This window comes from Myxocyprinus asiaticus, chromosome 18, assembly GCF_019703515.2.
Source record: "Myxocyprinus asiaticus isolate MX2 ecotype Aquarium Trade chromosome 18, UBuf_Myxa_2, whole genome shotgun sequence".
NCBI lineage: Eukaryota > Metazoa > Chordata > Actinopteri > Cypriniformes > Catostomidae > Myxocyprinus > Myxocyprinus asiaticus.
Window position 1 is genome coordinate 36838847 of NC_059361.1, and position 25361 is coordinate 36864207.

General features: G+C 39.9%; 1 protein-coding gene across 3 annotated transcripts in view; it reads right to left on the minus strand.

The window, feature by feature from the left end:
• Positions 1–25361, minus strand: part of LOC127455715 (nectin-1-like) — a 327445-nt gene that overhangs the window by 72468 nt on the left and 229616 nt on the right. For 2 of the 3 annotated variants that reach the window (XM_051723783.1, XM_051723786.1), the window contains exon 6: positions 17898–18045. In XM_051723783.1, coding sequence (XP_051579743.1) covers positions 17898–18045 — 148 coding nt within the window. Of the gene's footprint in view, positions 1–13965; positions 14125–17897; positions 18046–25361 lie in introns of those variants that run through there. The other variant, XM_051723787.1, reaches the window with a different exon arrangement.

A 25361-nucleotide genomic window follows, 5' to 3' on the forward strand; every position in this document is an offset into this window, starting at 1 on the left:
CCCCATCAATAAAAAAACAGTGTCTCCAAATGAGCCGTTCAGGTTTACAGCCCCTTATGACATCAAATGGGGAAAGGTACCGCCCACGGCTGGTGAAGAGATCCTCCCGAGTAGCTTAGATCCGCCTTTATTAAAACCTGAGTGAGCAGTGCACAGTCTGCCATGTTTATCTCCTCACTAGAGCCGCTTGTGCTAACTCAGACTGCTTCATCAACGATTGTCAACACAAGGCTTGATTTGCTTCAAAGCTAAGGATCAAGGATGGATCGATAAAAACTCTCCATGACCCAACTTCAGATTGCAAGTCGTAAGTTTCGTACTTTATACTTTTTTAATGTTTGCAGTCTGGCTTTCTGAATTTGCTAGTTTGCACGTTGCGTGAAAAACGCTTGTTGTGAAAACATTGTGCTTTGTGTAACATAACAACTAGTCCCTAACTACCTTATTCCATAACAATGAAGCTGTAGCTCTGTTTCGGTATATAAACTGATTGGCGTCCTCCACAGTCCTGCATGAGTGGTCATGCAATGCAGATTTTCCATGTAATAAAACCGGTCATTATTTCAAAAACGATTATGAAACGATAGTGGTATTTTCAACAAATATAGCTGTTTTTCATATTTCATAACTCAACCTTTGTTATGCACAATACAGTAAGACGATTGACTTAGTGTGTTTTCTGTGTTATTTCTAATTTTTTAACTGTTTAAGTTCTCCTGCATTATTGTTGTCAGGGGTATCCATGGCACCAGCAGGAAAGGCACAGTCCGCTTCCAGAAAGGGGTGTGGGGAGCAGCAGCTCATTTGCATTTAAAGCTACAGACACTAAAACAGCCCGTTTCAAACAGGGCTACAAATCAGAGGTGTAAAGGCATGGTAGAATCAACAATCTGTGAGGTATTTTGAGCTGAAACTTGACAGACACATTCTGGGGACACCTGAGACTTATATACTGCATCGTGTAAAAAGGGGCATAATATGTTTCCTTTAACTTTATGGTTGTTCCTCACCAAAACCTAATCACATGCATTCAGAAGACTTGGAATATGACGTAGGAGTCACATTGACTATTTTTATGATTATTTTGGGTCTTTTTTCAAGCTTTAACATCTTCAGACCCAAGCGTGACTGCTGTGTGCATTTTCCTTTTCCCTTTTTGATTTTGAACTAGCACCTAATAAACATGGACAGAAAAAAAAAATAAATAAAAATAAAAATCTAGACCAAATAGTTTTCCTAAAAATGTATGTCCTCATATGTGGACAGCGGGACTAAGTTGTGAAATTTTAAATAATACCAAGCTATAGAAATCAAATTGTTTATTATGTTTCCAGGAGTGTTGGTTATTCATGTTTTTGAGACGTTACAGACATTACATCAGAAATTCTGATTCAAAGTAATGTCCATCATCATCCAGTCACTGCCAACCATGTTAAAATAAAATTTCACATTATAAATTCTGAATCTTTGTTCTGATTAACATTGTCCCATAAATGCTAAACAAAATTTGCACCCTGAAACTGAACTTTTGGTCGGATTTTAGGAGTGAATGCATAGGAAAGCTATAGGATGCTCCCTTGCTCCCTATTTAGTGAATGACTTAACCTCCAGTGTGCTATATGTCTGCACTTGTCTCAGAACAGTTCGAAATGCACCTTATTTCCATTCTAACTCCATATAAAAAAAAATGTTAGCTTCTGGTTGATTCTAAATGTGATAATGCATGGTAAATACAGGATTTCTAAAGGAAAAAATGCACTAAAGAACACATTAGTGACATTGTGTTTAGCAGCGTGGCGTTTCACGATTAATCACTCAAATTAAAAAAATGGCATATTGGATGAAGCTAGAGAGTCTAGTCTTTTGACTCAATCAGGTTTCAATGTAAAAACTTAATTAGCTTTCTTACCAGATGTAGTTTTGTTGATGTTTCTCCCAAAGACAAACTCTGCTGTGTCAAAAGTTTAACCCTTTACTGACAGCAGAATCTTCTGAGTCTTCTGAACTGAGATCAGTCGGTTTAAATTGATTTAAATTATGTGTCACGTATAGCAAAGCCAAAATACAACAGCCACATGGGGTCACACGAGGTTAAAGTGATTCTCTATCCACTGTCATTGTAGAGATGGACTGTGAAATTCATTAAACATCACCTTTTATTTTTGGGTGAAATATTCATTTAAATTCTATGTTTTTCAACCTTGTTATTTATATTACAATAAATGAATTACAAAATATTACATGTGTGTTTGGGTGACTTAACATTATCATATGCAGAAGAACAGATGGGACAGAAATCTTTCATATTCAAATGTTTTGTTTATCGCAACATGTTTCTACTCTAACTCATTTGCCAATCTCTGAGTAATTATTTATCGCAAGCCAGTCAAAATCCTAAAGTAAACACATTCTTGGACATGGCTGCAGCCTGTTCATGCATTATGATGTAAGGCATGCTCTTTGAGGTAAACCATAGTAATTCCTTTGTCTGTGTCTAATGCGAATGTGAATCCAGTCTTCCATTAGGTAGGCTTAAAAGTATTCTGAAATGAATACAGGTTGATTGGCGCATCCAAATATTTGAACCTGCAAGAACGGTGATGTAGCTATTGTTGGCAGAAGACGTGGCAGGTCAGGCTTTTACGAGAATGTGTGGCTACCTTCAAGACCTGCCCTTCTTCCTTGTCTGTTGGCCATAAAAGGCTCAGGGCAGCTTAAGAGGGGAGATTTGACAGGGATAGAGAGAAAACATAGCTAATCCCTGCACTGAAAAGAGTAATCTATAAGTAAAGGGTTTTAGGAAGAAGGGAGAAATGTTTTTTTTTTTTTGGGATCCTTTGACAAAGGAAGTGAGGCTATCAATCGAGATTTAAATCAGTAGAGAAGAGAAACATGTTTAAAGAAGATGTCTGACCCTGACACCCATTTTATCTTGTATTTCTTTATGAGTTCAAACCAGTGTAAAAAGACAGAGTTCCAGATCTCAGTGTGGTCAGTGTTCAGAGAGCTATGAATCAAACCCCATCTCTGGTGCTTCCACTGATCTCTGTTGACCACAATCCTATTTGGTGATTTAAATGCTAATGAAACTTTTAATTGTGCAGTGGCGAGGAAATGCAATCTGATCTGGAGGAGCCAATCATCATCTCTTTGTCTCACCTCTGGAAGTCATTCATTTTCAGCAAGAGTTGGCGATTTGATTTGACATGCTATCCATCCATCCATCCATCCATCATGTGGCACTGCTAATATCCTTCATGATAAATTACTTGTCTTATATCATTTGTAAATAATTTTGATTGAAAGCATCTGCTAAATGAATGCATGCAAATTTAAATGCTTTGGATCATAAAAGCTGATCAGCTTGGGTGCTGAGATCCACTAGCAAATTTTGGGAGCTTTGAAGTTTCTTCAAGGGAACCCAAAGCCGATTCATATTGTTGTGTTGGGCTTATAATCATCCCTGTCATAGCCCTGTCACTGTAACTTGATTTGCTGGTAGTGCCTGGAAATAAAATTTTCACAGCAGAGCCTTTAATATCACTTCAGCACTGGTTGTGAGAAGTCAATACCAGGACGCTTAAGGGCCAAACTGCTCCCAAAAATCAAATACTGTCACATTATAATCGTACACAGGAAGCTCACATTTAGAACCCTGGCAATACATTTGATCGATTATTTACCTCCTATGCCAATGTAATATGAATTACTATAGCATCACAAACTCAACCCTTGGCACATAAATTCTGCCTTATTGCATTGTGCTTGTGTATGTTTTCAAAGAATGTCCATTCCAAGGTCAGATTTGAATTTCACATGTCTGCCAAAATTCAAATGGAATTGCAAAATGAATTTGCAATTGAATTCCCAGTGTTTTATGAGTGACGACCCAGCTATATTAAAGAAGCATAATGGCAATGTCTCCATTTGCAATTTAGTTTCCTCTGTATCATGCTTCAATCCTGTCAAAATTCAAATAGATTATTTTTTGCAATTGCCAACTACCAAATAAAAAAATAAAAAAACGTAGACACCTACAATTCAGCTTTTGGGGTGGGAGTTGTTACTGCTTTTTATCTGGAAGTGCTGTAAGTTTGAATCAACAAACTAAAATCTTAAAAAGGAAAAGAAAATATTGTGCTGCATAACTTGCAGTATAAGCTTAATTGTGCTTATAATACCTGCACAATCACAATAGAATAGAATAGATAGAAGAACAGGGAGCCCTGCAACAGATGGCATGACCACCACAGAGCCCCCACTGAACATCGAGTCAGTCTGGGATTGCATGAAGAGACAGAAGCAATTGAGACAGCTTAAACAGATTAAAGAACTGTGGCAAATTCTCTAAGAAGCTTGGAACTTCCTGTCTGTTAACAACCAAGAAAAACTGTGTCTAGGTGTACCTAGGAGAAGTGGTGCTGTTTTGAAGGCAACAAATATATATATATATATATATATATATATATATATATATATATATATATATATACACACACACACACACACACACACACACACACACATTTATATATTAGGGCGTTTAATCATTTAACATTTTTAATTGAATGAATTACACTGTATACCAATTAATTAATCGAATTAATAGCAATTAAATCACATACATAAATATTTGCTGAGAAAGCCCCTCAAATAACAATAATTTTATGTACAGTATAATGATTAAATAATTATAAATAGTTATATTTATATAATTATAAATAAATTATATTTAAACAAATATATAATACAGAAAATTTAAATGCATTACATTATTAAGGCACATAAGTTAAGGATTAAAAAAGGAAAAGACAATACAAAAAGTGGCTTTACGAAGGCAATATATTGTTTATTTCCATATTATTGAACATAATCCTACCAGTGGCCTACAGTTCAAAGCAATCAATTTTGCAATTTAATTTGTCAATCAGTCCGAGATTTATTATAAGGGCTTGTCTAAGGACACATCAATGTACACCTGCATCAGACGGATGCTTTTGGAGAGTCTCGGTAGCATTGCATCATAAACACATTAGATCAATGTGTCAAGTTAAAGTTTGAAACTAAAAAAAACACGTCTTGAGATCCCTGCCTTCGGATTTGCAGTCCACCAAGCTGTGTTTGTATGCAAGAACATGTTCTCATCTCTGCAAGTGTGGTTTGTTCTCTGTCTGTTTGAGATGTGCATTGCCTATACAGTGAGTTTGGTTTACTGCCCCCTGGAGAAAACAGGTGGTACACCATGCTTGAATTGTTTATTCACCTTATGTGGCAGAGAAACTAACACGCAACCATCTTGAAAATTCTGTCTCGGAACTTTCCGGTTGCTATATAGGCCCTGTCCCAAATGTCATACTTGATGTAGACTTGCAGTCTCGTGGCCTTCATATGCGCATTCCCGCTTAGTCCACAAGACCGTAAGGTGTGCCATTTGATATTTTAACGCTCCGAGGAGTGCTTGCAAGTGCCTTCTTTGCACCCTAATGCATCAGTGTGGGCTCCACAGCAGACTAATACCCAACAGTTACCACTACTGATTCTCTGGACCAGTCACAGCGGACTGGAGTTTCTGAGCTGGAGGAAAAAATATGGCAGACGAGATGTCAATCGCAGATTAAAAGTTGATTTTAATAATCATTTTTTACTGATTGTCAACAGCGGATCACTTGCTTATGTGTATATAGAATCATTTTTAAGTCTGATGTGTAGAACTTGTTCAAAACTTTGTTTTATTTAATTTTCCAGAGATATGGAATGTCTATTGAGTTTATTGAATAGTTTTTTCTTGGGTAAGTGTTACGTTCATAAAAGTAAGAAACCTAACATTAAACCTTTGCTATTGTTGTTTCAAAGAGGATTTTAGAATTATTGTGAGTCTCTAAAATATCAAAACAGGAGAGAATGATTTAATACACATGGCTGTAGCTTGTAAGATTCATTATATATGAGCGTAGGAGACACTCAGAGGGTTCGGTTAAGCACTAGTAGAAATGGTGGTGGGAGATTCCAGTTAGAGAAACAGGAGCAAGAGAGAGTGTCCCAGCTGAAGGGTTTTATTTGGATTATTTCTGCATGTATGAGGTATTAGAGGCATTTGCCCATCGGTGTGTGGTTTCTTAATCAATCACTCACAGGAACAACAAACATGCAGCAGTCCAGATTTTGCAATGAAAAAAAGTCAGTCTCTCCACCTATATATATATATATATATATATATATATATATATATACTGCCCTCTGATACTTGTTCAGGCATGTCTTGACTTGTCTAGGCTTGTTCAAATTAATAAAGTTATATACATAAAGATACCTCCAGGGGGCGTAGTTGGGCTTTCGTACATAGCCGCCCCAACTAGGCCCGCTGGAGGTATCTTTATGTATAAAACTTTATTTGACAAGGACATTTGAACCTGAGAGAAAGCCCTTCCTAAGTGGCAGCATTGGTGTTGTCATCATCCATGAGTTTGGGAAGTGGGACTAATCGAGCCATAGGTCTAACATAAGTCCGATCTTGAACCTGAACTGCAACTGTCGTTATACGTCCATCAGGTCCAGGGAAGGTACGGGTCACCTTGCCCACTGGCCAGAGGGCTCATGGATGTTGTGGGTCCATGATGAGCATTACCTGGTCAGCCCTGAGTTCGTCATTGTCCCTTTGCCATTTTTGACTTTCCTGGAGGTTTGGCAGATAGTAATTGATAAATCTAGCCCAGAATTGGTCTGCAAGTATTTGGCTATGTCTCCATCTCCTGGTTCTTAAGAGATTTCTGGAGTCATATATTACTTGTGGTAGAGAGGAGTCATGGCGACCCATGAGCAGGATGCTGGGTGTGATTGGGTCTGGGTCTGCAATATCCGATGATACGCAGCCTGAAGGCTTGGCATACATGATGCTCTCCACCTCAATGAGAACAGTGCGGAGGACGGCTTCAGGGACTGTATGTTCCTTTAGAATGACTATCAAGGCTTGTTTCACTGATTTTACTTCCCTCTCCCAAATACCACCAAAATGCAGAGCAGTGGGAGGAATAAATCTGAAAGAGATTTTCTGTTCAGCTAATTGCTCCTTTAATTGAGGTGCCATAGCTTCATAGGCCTCATTTATCTCTCTGTTCCCTCCAACAAAGTTGGTGCCATTATCAGAGAAGAGCTTGAAAGGCTTGCCTCTTCTAGCTATAAATCTCAGTAGAGATATCACGAAGGCATCAGTGTCGAGACTCAAGTAGATCTAGATGGAGGCATTGGGTGGTCATACACTTGAAGACTATTCCCCATTTCTTTTCAGTTTGTCATCCTATTTTTACTGTAAATGGGCCAAAGCCATTCCAGTGGAATATAAGCTGGGCTTGTAAAGCCTAAGACAAGCTGGTGGGAGATCTGCCATCATGGGGATGTTAGGTTGCGCACGCCACTTTTGACATTCAATACAGGTTAGTTGATGTTTTTTGATATCTGCTCTGAATCTCAAAATCCAATAGTGACATCTGAGCTTGGCAAGGAATCTTTCTGGCCTGGGATGAAGGAGATTGGCATCATATTCCTTAATAAAGAGTCTAGTTATTTGTTGATGGGAATCAAGAACTATGGGATGTAGGGCATTCATGTCTATATGTTCAGCATGATGTAGTCTCCCTCCAGCCCTAATTAGCCCAGCATCTCTATCATATTCAGGAGACAGGGACACTAACCGGCTATTGGATGGTAAGGGTCGGTTTGATGAAAGAGCCTTAACCTCCTCTGGAAATGAATCTCTTTGGGCTTGTTGGAGAAGGAGCCTCTCTGCAGCAACATAATGCTCAGCTACATCTATTTGCTGTGTGGAAGATTGAGCCGCCCCGTATAGGTACGCCACTGTGGCCTTTATCAGGTCTTTCCAGGTGTTATACTGATTTGCATCTGGGAGTTCATCAGGACTAGTGCATAGGTACAGGCAGAGTGCTGACTTCTTTAATTCGGTATCTGGTTCAGGGTCAGCAGCTGTCATAGTTGGCCAGGAAGCTTCTGATTGATAAAAGAAGTCTGGTCCATTAGTCCAGTGACATGATTGTGTCAACTCCTTTAAGGGTTTGCCACGGGTTATGTCATTTGGGGCTTTAAGGGCTAGAGCATTTGGCCGTTTAAGCAAAGGAGTGGCATATCTTAGAATGCCATCCACCTCAATCCTGGTAGTGCATTTTTGGAGTAGTGTCAGAGCATGCTGGTCCTGTTTAGAACGAGTGGCTGTTGTTTCATTAATGTAAGGCAGGGTATCAATCTGCCAAAGACGCTCAACATTCTTGAGTAACTCAGCATTCTGAGCATCTATAGAGATGTGCAGACATTGTTGATCCAAGGGAGCAGTTTGGTTGTATCCAACAGGGCCTTGGAGAGCCCAACCAAGTCTGGTGTGAACATCTATGGGTGCATTAGGAGGTCCCATTCGTATGGGTTGGACTGGCCCAAGTAGGTGAGGCATGTCTGACCCAATGAATAGCAAGGGTTGTGCTCGCTCAATCTGTGGCAATGGTAAGGATCGGATATGGGCATATTTGCATTGGAGAGCAGCTACTGGATAAGAGTGTTCAGACAGTTTCAGATTCTCTGCAGTGAAGGCATGATTAATCTGGAAATTCCTAGTTGGTCTGTTTAAAGGTGACACAGAGAGGGAAACAGATGCTCCATTTAACTGAAGTACATCCTGACGTATTGTAGATAGTGTGAGAGTTTCAGGCACTGTGGTGAGGTTTAACTGTTCCACAGCCTGTGGCAGTACAATGCTACACTCAGAGCCATCATCTAACACTGCATATGTCTCCATGGCTTTATCCCTGTTATGAAGTAGGACCTTAACTACCTTAAGCATCACCTTTGGAGATCGGTTGAGAAGTTCTAACACATTTTTGTGTCTGCAGGGCTGCTTCATGGAGAATGGTCAGGTGCAGCTCTTTACAGGTCTTGCACCCTTGCTTTAGAGTGCAGTTGTCTGAAGTATGTGTCCTTCCACATTTCCAACAACGCTTTCCATCTGTTATCCACTTCATTATTTGCTCTGTGGTAAGTAACTTAAATTGGTAAATGGTCCTTACTGTTGCAATATGGACTGTACGGTTGAAACTTGGGTGTCTTAACTCTTGCTTGTCCTTGAACAGGTAAGGTACTGTTAGTTGAGTAAAGCATTGAGGTGGATCTGTCCTTAGGGCAAGAAGGTATGCGTGGATCCTTCTTAGTTGTCCTGGTTACCTCACTTTGAGAAAGTGCTGCTGCCCTGTTTGAAATACGCTTAGCCTGAGACTTTAGCTGTAGTCATACAGAGAATTCGGGTAGAGTGTAGGTACGGTCTGTGCCAGTCTGGAGAATTCCGTGGGTAAAGCAGTACTCCACAAAACTGTCACAGTATGATGGTGGCATTTTTCTCGAAAGGCGATCAACATGAGATCCACACTTTAACTCATAGCCATTCGGGCCTTCTAAAGTCCTGAGCATCCCTACTAATGAATGGATGGATAAGGCAAAGTCGTCAAAAGCTTCAGCATCTCCAAACTTTACAGCAGGGGCATTCAGTAAGAACTATGTTCTTTCTATAAATTTAACTGTGACACTAAGCACCTGTGTCCATCCATGTGTCTGAATCATGTTTATTTGTTCTCTAAAGATTTAAAATGATGGGGTTATGTTGCTGTAGTGATATGTGTGCTTTGTTTTACAGAGGTTCTTGATTAAATTATCTAGTGCTTTATTGTCAGTGTGTTGCTTGAAATTATTTAATAAAAACAAATATTCAATAGTGAGTTTAAAGTGTTTTCCTTTACCCTTTCTATCAATGCCATGAATTTTTCAAATAATAATTTGTAAAACTGTATGTATATAAAAACATAATATAAAAAATGATGATAGAAGTATTGAAGTCTGTCCCAAATGCACACTTTTATCACTCATGCACCCTCGTGGACTTGCTGACTAGCACCCCATCTGACTGCACTCACTTACGTCACCAAAGTCTGCACTCAGAGAAATGGCATAGGGTGCCATTTGGGACTGGGCCAGAGATATCTATGGTGTTGATGTCAAAGTGTAATTTGCTATTTAAGTGGATTTACAGGTTATCGAGTTGTCAAAAGCTATTACGAGTATTTGAAAGTGTTCAGAGGATGTCATAACTGGAAGCAGCGCGGGAAGATTAAAAAAAAAAAGTGTACTTCATTCATAAATCCACAACATCCTACCTTTATGCAGTGGACGTACTGATATGCCTCCATGCTCATGAAACTCCGAGAGACAACAAAAAGTCATTAAAAATATATTTTTACGACACCTCTGACCATCTTCTCATGTCATTCACCCATCGTGTTATAGTTAAGGTGAGTGTTAAACCAGGACAGGGGAAGGGGTGCAATTATATTGAGGGTTGGGGAGTAACAAAATATTTGTAACGGGATTACGTATTTAAAATACAGAATATAAGTAACTGTATTCCACTACAGTTACAATTTAAATCATTGGTAATTAGAATACAGTTACATTCAAAAAGTATTTTGATTACTAAAGAGATTACTTTGCATTTTATTGTCATTTGTTTCATTTAATATTTAGTCCTTTTAGATGGAAAAGATTTATACATATAAATGATGCGATCCAATGTGCATCTGAACAGCGGTGAAACACTTTCTTATGATGTGTTACATTCATACGAGCAGACAGAGAAGTACGTTTGAAGTAAGTTTGGAGCAGAAGAAATAGAAATAAACCTTGTGTAAATTGTCAGCTTTACGCTAAGCTAAAATGCGATTTCTATCCATTTTACATGCACATTTTACCAGGCACGATCATATTGTTTTTATCAAGAAAATCCACGTTGGATCATAATTTCTTTTTTCTAGTAAGACCTTTGATATTAGGGCAAAAATCATATTCTTGATAATAATTTTTATATTGTTTTCCTGTAAAAATATCTAAAAATCCTTAAAACAAGATCAATTTGATTTATCTTGTTTTAGAAACAACACTGCATAAGATATTTCGGTTTTTCAGAGAATGTATTTTTAACGTGTATTTTGTCTTAATGTACTGGCAGAGTTTTTATAGTCAAAACAAGTGAAAAAATCTACCAGTGCTGAAGAAGTAATCCAAAGTATTTAGAATACGTTACTGACCTTGAGTAATCTAATGAAATATGTTACAAATTACATTTTACAGAATGTATTCTGTAATCTGTAGTGGAATACATTTCAAAAGTAACCCTCCCAACCCTGACTATATTTATACACACACATACATGTGAAAGTGTATGTTTTATTTTATATTCCATTTAAAACCATTTTAATCACATTAAAGTATTTTAAAAATGTGGGTGACAAATTAATTTTAAAAAGTACAATTGTAATTTCCCTTAATGCTATGCATGTTAACTTGCATGTGTAATAATACGAGTTGTCACTGTTGGTAATTTCATGTCAACCACACATTTTAATAGAAATTATTAACAAGATGAAACCTAAATTTTAAGCAGAATTACAGGTATTACAATTAAACGCTTGTATCATTAAAAAGTGCAGTGTGTCATAGCTGTCCGAATGTTATCTACCAGGTCCAATTTACCTCTAACATTTAGAGTGACAGCAAAAAAACCTCACTAGCATTTTCATGTAGTAAAGGGGTGCTGTAGACACACCATCAGCTCTTGGTGAAAAATACTTTCTGTGCTCCCACACGTAATCCATTTTGATCAACTCTTCTCAGTAGCTTTAATACAGACAGGAAGTTAGATGACAAAATGTGGAAGAGTAGAGTACAAAAAAGGGATGGGGCTGAATAAGGTAAATATGGAAGGAATATTCCGCATTACGGTCCAGGGACATGATAAATTGCGTACAATTGTTTAACGTGTTATTTTTTATATAATTAATTTCACTGAATTAACGTGTTAAAACGACAGCCAATATATATACAGCTCTGGAACAAATTAAGAGACCACTGCAGACTTATCAGTTTCTCTGGATTTACTTAAAAATTCAAGCAGCTCAGCTATGTTTGATGGCTTTTGGCCATCCACCTTCCTCTTGATCACATACGCATTTGCCCGATTCCTGCCTTGCTTGGATTGGTGATGATCTGGAGGTGCTTCAGCAAGGCTGGAATCGAGTAGATTCGTCTTTGTGAAGGACGCATGAATCAAGCCACGTACAAGGTTATCCTGGAAGAAAACTTATTTTGCTCTGACAATGTTCCCCAACTCTGAGGATTGTTTTTTCCAGCAGGACAACGCTCCATGCCACACAGCCAGGTCAATAAAGGTGTGGATGGAGGACAACCGGATCAAGACCCTGTCATGTCCAGCCCAATCTCCAGACCTGAACCCCATTGGAAACCTCTGGAATGTGATCAAGAGGAAGACGAATGGCCAAAAGCCATCAAACAAAGCTGAGCTGCTTGAATTTGTGTGCCAGGAGTGGCATAAAGTCACCCAACAGCAATGTGAAAGACTGGTAGAGCATGCCAAGACGCATGAAAGTTGTGATTGAAAATCAGGGTTATTCCACCAAATACGTATTTCTGAACTCAGTTAAAACATTAGTATTATGTTGTTTAAAAATGAATATGAATTTGTTTTCTTTGCATTATTCGAGGTCTGAAAACATGGCATCTTTTTTTTTTGTTTGTTTGTTTTTTTTTTGTTATTTTGACCAGTTGTCATTTTCTGCAAATAAATGCTCTAAATGACAATATTTTTATTTATAATTTGGGGGGAAAAAAAATCATTTTACTCAAACACATACCTATAAATAGTAAATCCAGAGAAACTGATAATTTTGCAGTCGTCTCTTAATTTTTTCCAGAGCTAGCTCGCTCGCTCTCTCTCTCTCTCTCTCTCTCTCTCTCTCTCTCTCTCTCTATATATATGTGTGTGTGTGTGTGTGTGTGTGTGTGTGTATTTTATAAAATGTATCTATTTATTTAAAGAAATACATATAAAGGAACAATATTTATCAACAAAACTAATTTAATTTAATTTAATAAAAAAATTAAAATGTAAGGTTGATAAGATCAAGAGAAACTTAAATTCAGTAAAGAATGTCCAAACTTTTGACATTTATAAACATCATTCTGTCTAACAGAATTCAGTCTATAGAATGTACTCTCAGTTTTGAATGAGTAAACACAAACACAAACTTCAACAGACAAGCACAGAAATTTAAGTTCTACTGTCATTGAAACACTAGCAACAAGCAGGATGCCGGCAATTGCAAGAAGACCACCATTTATAAGGAAGCCATATTCTGATCATGCAGACCGAAACATACTTGCAAGGCAACACAAGGAGAGAAAAGAGACCAATATTAGGGAGATGTTTTAGCATATTGAGCAGTGTGAATTTTATAGCTGCTTTTTGCAGTGTGGGTCAGTACAACTTTGAGTAGTTTTAGTTTTAGAGCTAAAAATAGTTAATTATTTCTGGGAATGATTGTTACACAAACAACTTTTCATCAAAAGAGTGTATAATGATAGTGGATGTGCACTTCAAAAAGTTACAATTTGCAGAATGCACACATCATTCAGGCAATTTTACATCTTTGACTACAGCATAGTCACCCAAATAATGTCTTTACTATATTTGTGGACTGGTAAAAGCAACAATAGACTCTAGAAATCAATGGAAAGTATAAAAACTTCCTTTATACAAACCTCATTTTCTGAGATTTGACTACGTACAGATCGACGTTCAGTGTGTTCAATATGTTGTTCTGTATACCTTGGTGTTGACTGTGGTAAATTCTTTTCATAATATTGAAAAAAATTTGGAAACATGAGTTGTAAAAATAAGACCCTACAGACTGTTCGTCTATCCCTCACAGCCTCGTTTTTATTCGCCTAAAATGAAACATGGCATCTATCATGAAATTCTATTATGATTTTTCCAGAATTCAAAACCAAATTAATCCTAAATATGCTCAAATGCTGCTTACACAGGGCTCAACAGACAGAATTGGAGGCCATCATGCCACACAGAGACTCTGTCAGGGAAAAATCGGAAAAGGGGTTGACTGGGAGGTTGTGGCCTTTACTTTCCTGGTGGGGGATTCTGGCTTCTCTGGGGCATCAGTCCCAGGGGCCTCTGTCTTTGTCACACAGCTATCAGCCACTGCAATGCTGGGATCCAGAGAAAGAGAGAGAGAAAGAGTGGTTACTGAAGCAAAGAAAAGCAGTAAAGAAAGACAGCGATACAGCCAGAGAAGAGAAACCGACTGAGTGCCTCATTTGTTTCCTAATTCATTCCTCTGAGACGAAATTAGCGTCTTATTTGCATCTTTGGGCCGGTGGATTGACTTCAAGAGATGAAGTGGGCAAAGCAGGCCAGGTTTTTAGCAGACTATCCATCTTAGGTGCCATCTCACAGCAATGGCTGAAACGTATTGACTCATGACATAGACAAAAGGTGCGACTGGGTGTATGTCAGAGCTACAGATGAACACTTCATTTTGACACTTATTGCAGCTGCGCAGGGTGATTTACATTTGCCGGCAAACACGAGTGCTCCATTCACCGATGGGTGGTAAATTCTGAATTCTTGGGGGAAAACAACAGTGCTACAAGTTCAGTTATGGTGATTTGAACGCCCCCTTATTTCTTCTTCAGAAATAATGACAGTCATGGAAAAACTTGAATTACAGTTAGGCAGGGAAAATAATGCATCCTTATTAAACATGCAGGGGTGTGGACAGAAAACAACTAAATAAAACAAACAACTAAAGCACCTAAATGTATAGTGCCATTGTACAGTAACTGCCATGAAGAAGCACTAGAAAACAAGAATTGTATTCCTGAAGCAAATGCCACCCTAATGGTTTGCAGGTTTTTGCTGGTCTAGTTGGTCTCTCAGCCTGCCCAATATGGTGTTCAGCTGGTTTAGCTGGTTTGCCAACTGGTCTTTCAGCCTGATCAGCTAACAAGTTCCCAAAACCCCTTATGTTTGGTTAACTATCCCTTTGATTTTAGGTTTTGGTTCTGTGTCCTTGAATGTCCTTGGGTTAGGGCACTTTGGTCAGAATCCAGTCAGTTTAACAGACCATCTTCAAAGTCGTTCCAAATAACAAGCTTTTAAATTTGGAAATGTTGGCATGGATTTTGAGAGGGTCTAATTTCATCCTAATTTCATCAATGAGGTAATTAGGAACTCAGGTGAATCTTGTGCCAGATTTCATGCACCCTCACACTGGATGCCAGGGCGATATTCCCATGAAGGACAGATGCCAACACTCTCATGTGAGGGATTAATTATCCTCTGAGAAGGACAGTCTACCATTACCTACAAAAATCAAGAGTTAAATAGGGATAAACTGCAATATGAAGGACTGTCTGATCCAAATGGCTCTAATATGGGTTGAAACAGTTATTAAGCTGTTTAGATACCTGCATTTTAAGGTTTTTGTACTGAAGCATGACTAAAGAACTTGCTAATGGGACCCATTCAGGATGTATGAGTCCATTTCTCCATATGGGAGAGAGGGAAAACCGTATGTCCACAAATGAAACTTCCATAATTAATAAACTACATGGCCAAAATGATGTGGACATCTCTTTTTAATTAACAGGTTTGGATATTTCAGCTACACTCATTACTAACTCATCACTAAATCAAGCATACTGCCATTCAGTCTCCTTAGACCTCACTGATGCTTGTGCAGTCATGTTCCAATATCTAGTGGGAGGCCTTTCCAGAATATTGTAAGCTGTTAGAGAGGACCAACCAACTAAATGCCAGTGGTTCTGAAATAAAATGTGTTCAGTGTCAGCACACTTTTGGCCATGTAAGGCATTTTGTAAAAGGGTAGTGAACATATTGGATATTGGGAAGGGTCACATAGGCAATGCAAACTGCTAAGCTGAAAAGTGGTTTCAAGCTGAAATTGAAGTTCTGTGTAATAAGTGTCAGCAATAGTCTCAGTTTAACAAATTAGGGTAAAAGAAAAATGTTGTCAAGCTTGAGCTACTCAAGACTACACCAGATGAGTCAGCGTTCTACGACTGCACATATTCCTGACTGATACACTATCCGCTGTCTGAATTGCATGAACAGCATACTCTGATATGTCATGTGAGAATGTGAGATATTGCTTCTCTACCTAAAATAGATAATTATTATGTTAGATTACTGTTAAATCTGTATGTGGCTTTCATTCCCTCAATGACTGAACAGAAATAAAACAGTAAGGGTTAGTCCGCTATTACGGAGTGCGTTTATATGCACAATTGTACACTGATCATGTTTAGTAAGCCAACAATTTGTAAGGTCATGTAAACACCTTAAATGTTTTTTGTTATTGTTTTTTCGGGGTAAGGTCTTAAACGGTTTGAGCAAAACGATCGGCACAGGTAGATTTTTGTCCATTACCACGATTTCATGTTGCATATAAACACCTTTACTGGCATTCTCACCGGCTTATGTATGTAAGTGTTGTGCGCATGCCTGTTGATGTTTTGATGTGAAAAGCAGTGAAAATATTTCTGATGAATATTCATAATATTGCTTCATTTTATATCGCCAGCAAAATCATTGCGATGATATCCCAGCCCTAAGCTCAGATTTCTGTGTCACATCAGGACATAGTCAAATCTTCTTTAGAATTCTTTTTATCTTTAAAATATTTTGTAACACTTTACAATAAGGTTGCATTTGTTAACCAGTTAACTATATTTTTAACATGAATTAACAACAAACAATACTTTTACAGCAGTTATTAATCTTGGTTAATGTTATTTTCAACATATACTAAAACATTTTTAACATTAAGTATTGTATATGTTAACATTAGTTAATGCATTATAAACTAACATTGACTAACAATTAACAATTGTATTAATAAATGCTGTAATATATATATATATATATATATATATATATATATATATATATATATATATATATATATATATATATATATATTTGTTTTTCATTGTTAGTTCACTATTTACTAATTTACTTTACTAATGTTAACATATAGAAACTTATTTGAAAGTGTTATCAAGTATATTTTATTCTATATTACATATTGAGTTGTGGTCTTAGGACAGGTGATTTTAGAGGAAGTGAGTTGTAAGTAATGTTAATTTTGATAGCTGAAATTAAATGGTAAATTTCATGGAACATTCTTGTGATCATCTCTGATTAAATTAACATACAATTTAAGTACAACTAATAGCAGGCCAAAATGTGGGATGTTTTTTGCCCCATATCTCATGAATCAGTGCTGTGTTATAATAATGATAAGAACAGTTGCTTAATGTTATTCTTATCTGACAATAACTCTCTCAACAATAGATAATATCAAAGCGGATTACCAGCTATTCACATGCTTGTACATTTCAGCCTTTCAAAGCACCCTGACCTGAGTTTTGAGAAGTGTGCAGTCAAAACTGCATGGTTACTGTCAAGTGTTCTGTTTATGTGGTTTGACAAGCTACGATGCTAATTTGATGTGCCTTGTGCAATCAGTCCTGATTGAAACACCTGTCTCTCAAACTGAGGAATGGACATATCAGCTCTACATAGCAATCAGGAAGCCTCTTAAACAAATAGGTAACATGCTCTTAAGCAATCAAGTGTATTCACTGTCAGCAAAATGAGAGACACATTCATAACTGCTTGTTTTTTTGTGTGGTGACCTCAAAGTAGGTTGAAGGTTGGTGTTTCATTAATGTACCAAGAGCCCTGACAGGATGCTATCACAGAGTAAAGCCCTAAGACATAGCCGCTGATCTCTTAAATATTGAGCATTCACTTTAGAAGGGTCACTGGCATTTCTGAGGTGTAATTCTTAGCGGCAATGGCAGGCTTTGCATTACCATTTCAACCACCTCTTCCCCCAACCCATCTGTTTTTCTTTCTTTGTGGAAGCTGTTTGCATTAACACTGAAGTACTTACAGATCGTTGTCCGTCTCTGTACGGGGCTTCTGTCCTCTCCTATATACCATACAGATTGTGGCCACCACTCCAACAATCAGACCACCCACCACCACCACTCCTAAGATGCCAAAAATACCGCCAGGAGATCCCAGTGCCATTGGCTTTTCTGCAGGAGAAAGAGAGGAGAGAGAATAGTCTAAATCAGGGTTTTGCTAAATTCAGAATTAATTTCAATTCATGAGCTGGAATTTAAATTGGAAACACAGTGAACACACCAAAACGCTGCTAACTACCAAAATTATCTTATTGAAAAAAATCCAACAACGCAAGAAATAAGTACACTTAAAAATTACTTAAGAGTAATTTTGTTGTTATGATGACTTGCTGATCAGTGTCCTATATTTGATAGCCTATTATTAATGGTGGAGTTCTTGAAAATATTAAATATTGCTACATTCAAATCATCAACCCCACTGTACTGTATTGTCTACTGAGTAGACTTGTATCAGGAAATCAGCAATTAAATGTTTTTTTATTATTATTATTGTTATTATTATTATTTATTTTTATTATAAAGGTAAAGTCATATGACATCTACAGAAGTATTTGCCATTGCCATTTATCAACCTCTGAGTTCATTATAAGTACGTTTTGAAAAATGTATATTAGTTTTATATAGGTCTATTTATCACAAAAATGTATTTCTCAAATGGGTGTTCACTTCCAGAATTTTAATTGTGCATTTGTGCGCTTTACTATGGCTACAAATGAGGAGAAACCAGAAAGTGCATAATAGGGACTGTAAAATAAATAAATAAAAGTATATGGTATATACAGCAAGGTATGGGGGTGTCATATTTTGAGTTCTGATATTGGGATAGTTTTTGGGCTGGTTTTATTGGTCATTGAGATATTTTATTGTCACGCAAGCAACCTGGCAACCATTTTTTATTGGCGAATTTCGAACATTGATTATTAATGTCATTAAATGTTTCTGGAATTACCCCATATGTTGTGTGTATCAAGAGCGGTTGCAGTGTATTTGTAATTATGGGTAAGGGTAAATGATTCTGAAAATGAAAAAAATAAAAATTTATAAATAAATAACAGTAAACCTAACAGCATCTGTATGTGTTTCTTCAAATTTCATTCCATTTTAATTCTAATTCAAAACTGAATTACAATTATGCATCCTGTTTTCTTCCTCAGTTCAAATTCAGGAATTAAATTGGAATTTAAAATGCAATTCTGACTTCTCGGTTCAGTAGACCCTTTTCACATTGAGTCTGGAATGCAGGTTAAACTTCTATAGCAAGCCTAAATATCTTATGTGGTCTTGCTACAAGAAAATATATCTTGTTTTAAGGATTTTTAAGATATTTAAAAAAAAAAAAATATTCTCAGTAAGAATACAATTTTTGCAGTACATATTTGCTCTAATATCAATGGTCCTGCTAGAGAAAAAAAGTTATGCTCCAACATGTATTTTCATCATAGAATATAACCGTCATTATAAAATATAACCGCACCTGGTAACAGAGAAATAGCATTTCAGATTAACATAAAGCTAACATAAAGCTAAAATTGTCATGTCCACAATTTACACAAGGTTAACTATTTTTGCTACTCCAAACTTCAAAACCTAGACAACAACATTATTTTCTGTTCGTATGTGGATTCTGTTCATAGAATGAAGCAGAAAATATAGTATTTGTAACTTTCTATACAATGTTAAATTCTACATTGATTAGCAATTCTTGTAAAAATACATTAATCACATAAAAAACATTGGCAAGTCATGTAATTGTGTACTTATTGGATTTATGTTTCATCTGTCAAAGCGTTTCTAACTGTGTTTTGTTTAGCTGTAGAAACATTATATATATTATATATATATATATATATATATATATATATATATATATATATATACACACACAGGGTTGAGGAGTAACAAAATACACGGGATTATAATAATAACGGGATTGCGTATTTAAAATACAGAATATAAGTAACTGTATTCCACTACAGTTACAATTTAAATCATTGGAAATTAGAATACAGTTACATTCAAAAAGTATTTTAATTACTTTGCATTTTATTGTCATTTGTTTAATTTAATATTTCATCCTTTCAGATGGAAAAAATTTATACATATAAATGATACAATCCAAAGTGCATTTGAACAGCGGTGAAACACTTTCTTATGATGTGTTACATTCATACGAGCAGACAGAGAAGTAAGTTTGAAGTAAGTTTTGAGCACAAGAAACAGAAATAAACCTTGTGTAAATTGTCGCTTTACGCTAAACTAAAATGCTATTTCTATCCATTTTACATGCACATTACCAGGCACGATCATATTTTTTTTATCAAGAAAATTCACGTTGGATCATAATTTCTTTTTTCTAGTAAGACCTTTGATATTAGGGCAAAAATCATATTCTTGATAACAATTTTTGTGTTGTTTTCCTGTAAAAATATCTAAAAATCCTTAAAACAAGATCAGTTTGATTTATCTTGTTTTAGAAACAACACTGTGTATTTTGTCTTACTGTACTGGCAGAGTTTTTATGGTCAAAACAAGTGAAAAAAATCCAACAGTAATGAAGAAGTAATCCAAAGTATTTAGAATACGTTACTGACCTTGAGTAATCTAACGGAATACGTTACAAATTACAATTTACAGCATGTATTCTGTAGTGGAATACATTTAAAAAGTAACCCTTCCAACCATATATATATATATATATATATATATATATACACACACACACACACAGGCAGCCAAAAGTTTGGAATAATGTACAGATTTTGCTCTTATGGAAAGAAATTGGTACTTTTATTCACCAAAGTGGAATTCAACTGATCACAATCTATAGTCAGGACATTAATAATGTGAAAAATTACAATTACAATTTGAAAAAACCGTTCAGAACTTCTTAAACTTCTTCAAAGAGTTCTCATCAAAAAATCCTCCACGTGCAGCAATGACAGCTTTGCAGATTCTTGGCATTCTAGTGGTCAGTTTGTCCAGATACTCAGGTGACATTTCACCCCACGCTTCCTGTAACACTTGCCATAGATGTGGCTGTCTTGTTGGGCACTTCTCATGCACCTTACAGTCTAGCTGATCTCACAAAAGCTCAATGGGGTTAAGATCCATAACACTCTTTTCCAATTATCTGTTGTCCAATGTCTGTGTTTCTTTGCCCACTCTAACCTTTTCTTTTTGTTTTTCTGTTTCAAATGTGGCTTTTTCTTTCAATCCTTCCCATAAGGCCTGCACCTCTGAGTCTTCTCTTTACTGTTGTACATGAAACGTCTCGGTTACTGTCTTAACCTCTGTTCCCTGATGGAGGGAACGAGACGTTGTGTCAATGTAGTAACACTAGGGGTCGCCCTTGGGAGCCCCAAACACCTCAGATCTTTGAGAAAAGGCCAATGAGAATTGGCGAGAGGAATTTGCATGCCACTCCTCCGGACATACGGGTATAAAAGGAGCTGGCTCACATCCACTCATTCAGGTTTTGTGCTGAGGAGCCGAGACAGGGTCCCGGCCATTTCAGCGGGTAGTACAGCGTTGTGGCAGGGGGGACACAACGTCTTGTTCCCTCCATCAGGGAACGGGGATTATGACAGTAACCGAGACGTTACCCTTCTGTCACTCACTCGATGTTGTGTTGATGTAGTGACACTAGGGGTCCCTATACGAAATGCCACAACTAGCTGAACCGTGTTACGTGGACTGCCAGTGCAGTTGCAAGCAAGCTGCTGCGTGCGTAGTAGCAGGTGCACCGGTCTGCACGTAGCCTCCCCCAACACCCCAAAAAACATTGTATAGTTCCCCACATCCCTGGGGGGGGGGGAAGAGATGTATCTAGTATGGAAGCAGGCCGCACCAGCCGGTGTTCTTTTCCTATCCTATTCTTTCAGGGGGGAAAAGACCCCACGGAGACCACATCCTGCCCAGAGGGGAGGTAACATATGGCAAGCACGTCATGTGGGCTCAGACATGGAAGAGGCACGGTGGTAGGTCCTGCCTGAAAGGGGAGGAGCTCTACAAACATGGTGAGTGGGACAGAGAGGGCTCTGTCGAATGAAGACGCAGGTCTACCAACAGGGAGACTGTATTGCGGAAAATACATCACAGGGGGTTACCGGAGTAACCGGCACCTGTGAAACACATACCTCAGTAAGGGCATATTAGCACACGTACTGGTTCCGGCTGTGAATTCCTCTGCTGAATTCGCGCGCCACAGGGCTAGGGAGGAAGGACATCCAGGGTTCACGGGTACGTGAACTCGCATGGTAAAAGAAGCGCACATCTTCGCCTCTTTGGAGGGGAAAGGTGCTATACACAAGCGATACACCCGGCCAGCTGTCCGTATTCCTGAACGTACCTGTTTGTACCTGACAGAACACGGGACGAAACCGGCTCAACCCGGAGATTGTAAAATCTCGTGAAGGTATTGGGTGTCTGCTAGAGAGGTGCCATGGGCCAGTGCCCACGAGGATGCCAGACTCCTTGTGGAGTGTGCTCGTATTCCTGAAGGGGAGGGCATGGCCTGGGCCTGGTATGCCATAGCGATGGCATCCACGATCCAGTGGGCAAGCCTCTGTTTGGAGACAGAATTCCCTTTCCGCTGTCTGCCAAAGCAGACAAAGAGCTGCTGAGAGTGTCAAAAGCTCTGCGTGCGATCCAAGTAGATGCGCAAAGTACACACCGGACACAGCAACAACAGGGCTGGGTCTGCCTCCTCCTGGGGCAGTGCTTGCAGGTTCACCACCTGATATCTGAAGTGGGTTGTGGGAACCTTGGGCTCATAGCCTGGCCGGGGTCTCAGGATTACGTGAGAGTCACCCAGACTGAACTCCAGGCCGGTATCACTGACAGAGAATGCTTGCAGGTCCCCAACCCTCTTGATGGAGGTGAGTGCAATCAAGAGGGCCATCTTCAAGGAGAGGGCTTTCAACTTGACTGACTCTAGCGGCTCAAAGGGGGCTCCATGAAGGCCCAGGAGGACCACAGAGAGATCCCATGAGGGGAGCAGGTGTGGCCTAGGAGGATTCAGCCTCCGGGCGCCTCTCAGGAACCTGATGATCAGGTCGTGCTTCCCTAATGACTTACCATCCACTGTATCGTGATGTGCCGCTATGGTGGCCACATACTCCTTCAAGGTGGAGGAGGACAGCTGTTCCTCCAGCCTCTCCTGCAGGAAGGAAAGCACTGACCCGATTGCGCATCTCTGAGGGTCTTCACCCCGGGAAGAACACCAATTCGCAAACCAACGCCACTTCAGGGTATAAAGCTGCCTCGTGGATGGAGCACTGGCCTGAGTGATCGTGTCTACCACTGCTGGTGTTAGGCCACTTTGGTCTTCCGCATCCTATCCAAGGGCCAGACATGGAGGTTCCAGAGGTCTGGGCATGGGTGCCAAATTAGCTGATAAAGAAGGTCCTTCCTCAGGGGATTTTGCCAGGGAGGGGCTGTCGCGAGGAGCATGAGGTCTGAGAACCAAGTCTGGGTGGGCCAATACGGGGCCTCGAGGGTGACCTGCTCCTCGTCCTCCCTGACCTTGCACAGGGTCCGTGCAAGTATGCTCATTGGGGGGAACGCATACTTGCACAGCCCCTGGGGCCTGCTGTGTGCCAGCACGTCTGGACCGAGGGGGGCCCCCTTCGTAGAATACCAGAGCGGGCAGTGGGAGGTTTCTCGGGAGGCAAATAGGTCTACTTGTGCTTTGCCGAACCGACTCCAAATCAGCTGGACCACCTGGGGGTGGAGTCTCCACTCTCCCCTGAGTGTCACCTGTTGCAACAGCGCGTCCGCTGTGGCGTTGAGGTTGCCCGGGATTTGAGTGGCCCACAGCGACCTCAGTTGCCACTGATTCCACAGGAGATGGCAGCGTGGCCTGCACTCAGTTGCGACGTGAGTGTAAGCCGCCTTGACAATTCATATACGCTACTGTTGCCATGTTGTCCGTCCGAACCAACACATGCTTGCCCTGGATCAATGGCAAAAGCCTCCGCAGGGCGAGCAATACTGCCAGCAACTTGAGGCAGTTGATGTGCCAACACAGTTGCGGTTCTGTCCAGGAGCCAGCGGCTGCATGCCCATTGCACACAGTGCCCCAGCCTCACTTGGAGACGTCTGTTGTAATGATGACGTGCCTGGACACTTGCTGTAGGGTAACTCCTGCCCGTAGAAATGCAAGGTCTGTCCAGGGGCTGAACAAGTGGCACGATGTGTGCGATGTGTGCCGCGGAGCCATGCCCATCTCGGGACTCAAGTCTGAAACCAGTGCCGAAGCGGTCTCATATGCACGAACCCTAGTAGCGTGACCAACGCCGAGGATGCCATATGCCCCAGGAGCCTCTGAAAGTGTTTCAGTGGAACCGCTGTTCTCTGCTTGAACGACTTCAGGCAGTTCAGCACCGACCACGCACGCTCGCTCGTGAGGTGCGCTATCATTGAGACTAAGTCTAACTTCATGCCGAGAAAAGAGATGCTCTGAAGTGCCTGAGCACGAGGTCCCTGTGTGCGCATAGCAACTCTCGAGAGTGAGCTAGAATCAGCCTGTCGCCGAGGTAGTTGAGTATGCGGACACCCACTTCCCTTAACGGGGCAAGAGCTGCCTCTGTGAATTTCGTGAAAACGCGAGGGGACAGGAACAGGCCGAAGGGGAGGACCTTGTACTGATACTCCCAGCCGTGGAAAGCAAACCGTAGGAAGGGTCCGTGTCGAGGTAAAACCGAGATGTGAAAGTACGCGTCCTTCAGGTCTACCGCTGTGATCCAATCTTGATGTTGGACACATGCCAAAATGTGCTTTGGCGTCAGCATCTTGAACGGGAGTCTGTGCAAGGCCTGGTTCAGAACTTGCAGGTCCAAGATTGGCCGCAACCCACCGCCTTTCTTCGGTACGATGAAGGGGCATTGAGAAAGTGAACCTTGTACGCGTCCCTCATCTCGACCAGATTCAGCCACAGGTGGCATTCCTGGACCACGAGGATGGACATCGCCTGCCCGAGTGCTCGCGTCGTGACCTTCATTGCCCGGAGGGTGAGGTTGGTCACCGAGCGCAGCTCCTGCATCACATCGGGATCAGGACTACTCACGTGAAGTTCCTTTAGTGCTTTGGCCTGGTGTACTTGCAGGAGGGCCATGGCATGCAGGGCAGAGGCGGCCTGACCAGCGGCACTGTAGGCTTTGGACGACGTCGTCCTACAGGCCTTGGAAGAGTGCCGGGCAATCCCGCCAGGTGGCTGCCCTTTGCGGGCACAGGTGCACCACAACTGCCTTATCCACCCGAGGGACCTCCATATACCCATGGGCTGCCCCGCCATTGAGGGTAGTGAGAGCGTACAAGATGGGAGGTCAGTTTCAGGCAGAAAAAGGTGCCCTCCACAACCTCGTCAGTTCGTTGTGCACTTCCGGGAAGAAAGGGACCGGCGCCCCAAACCCAGGAATCAATCATCT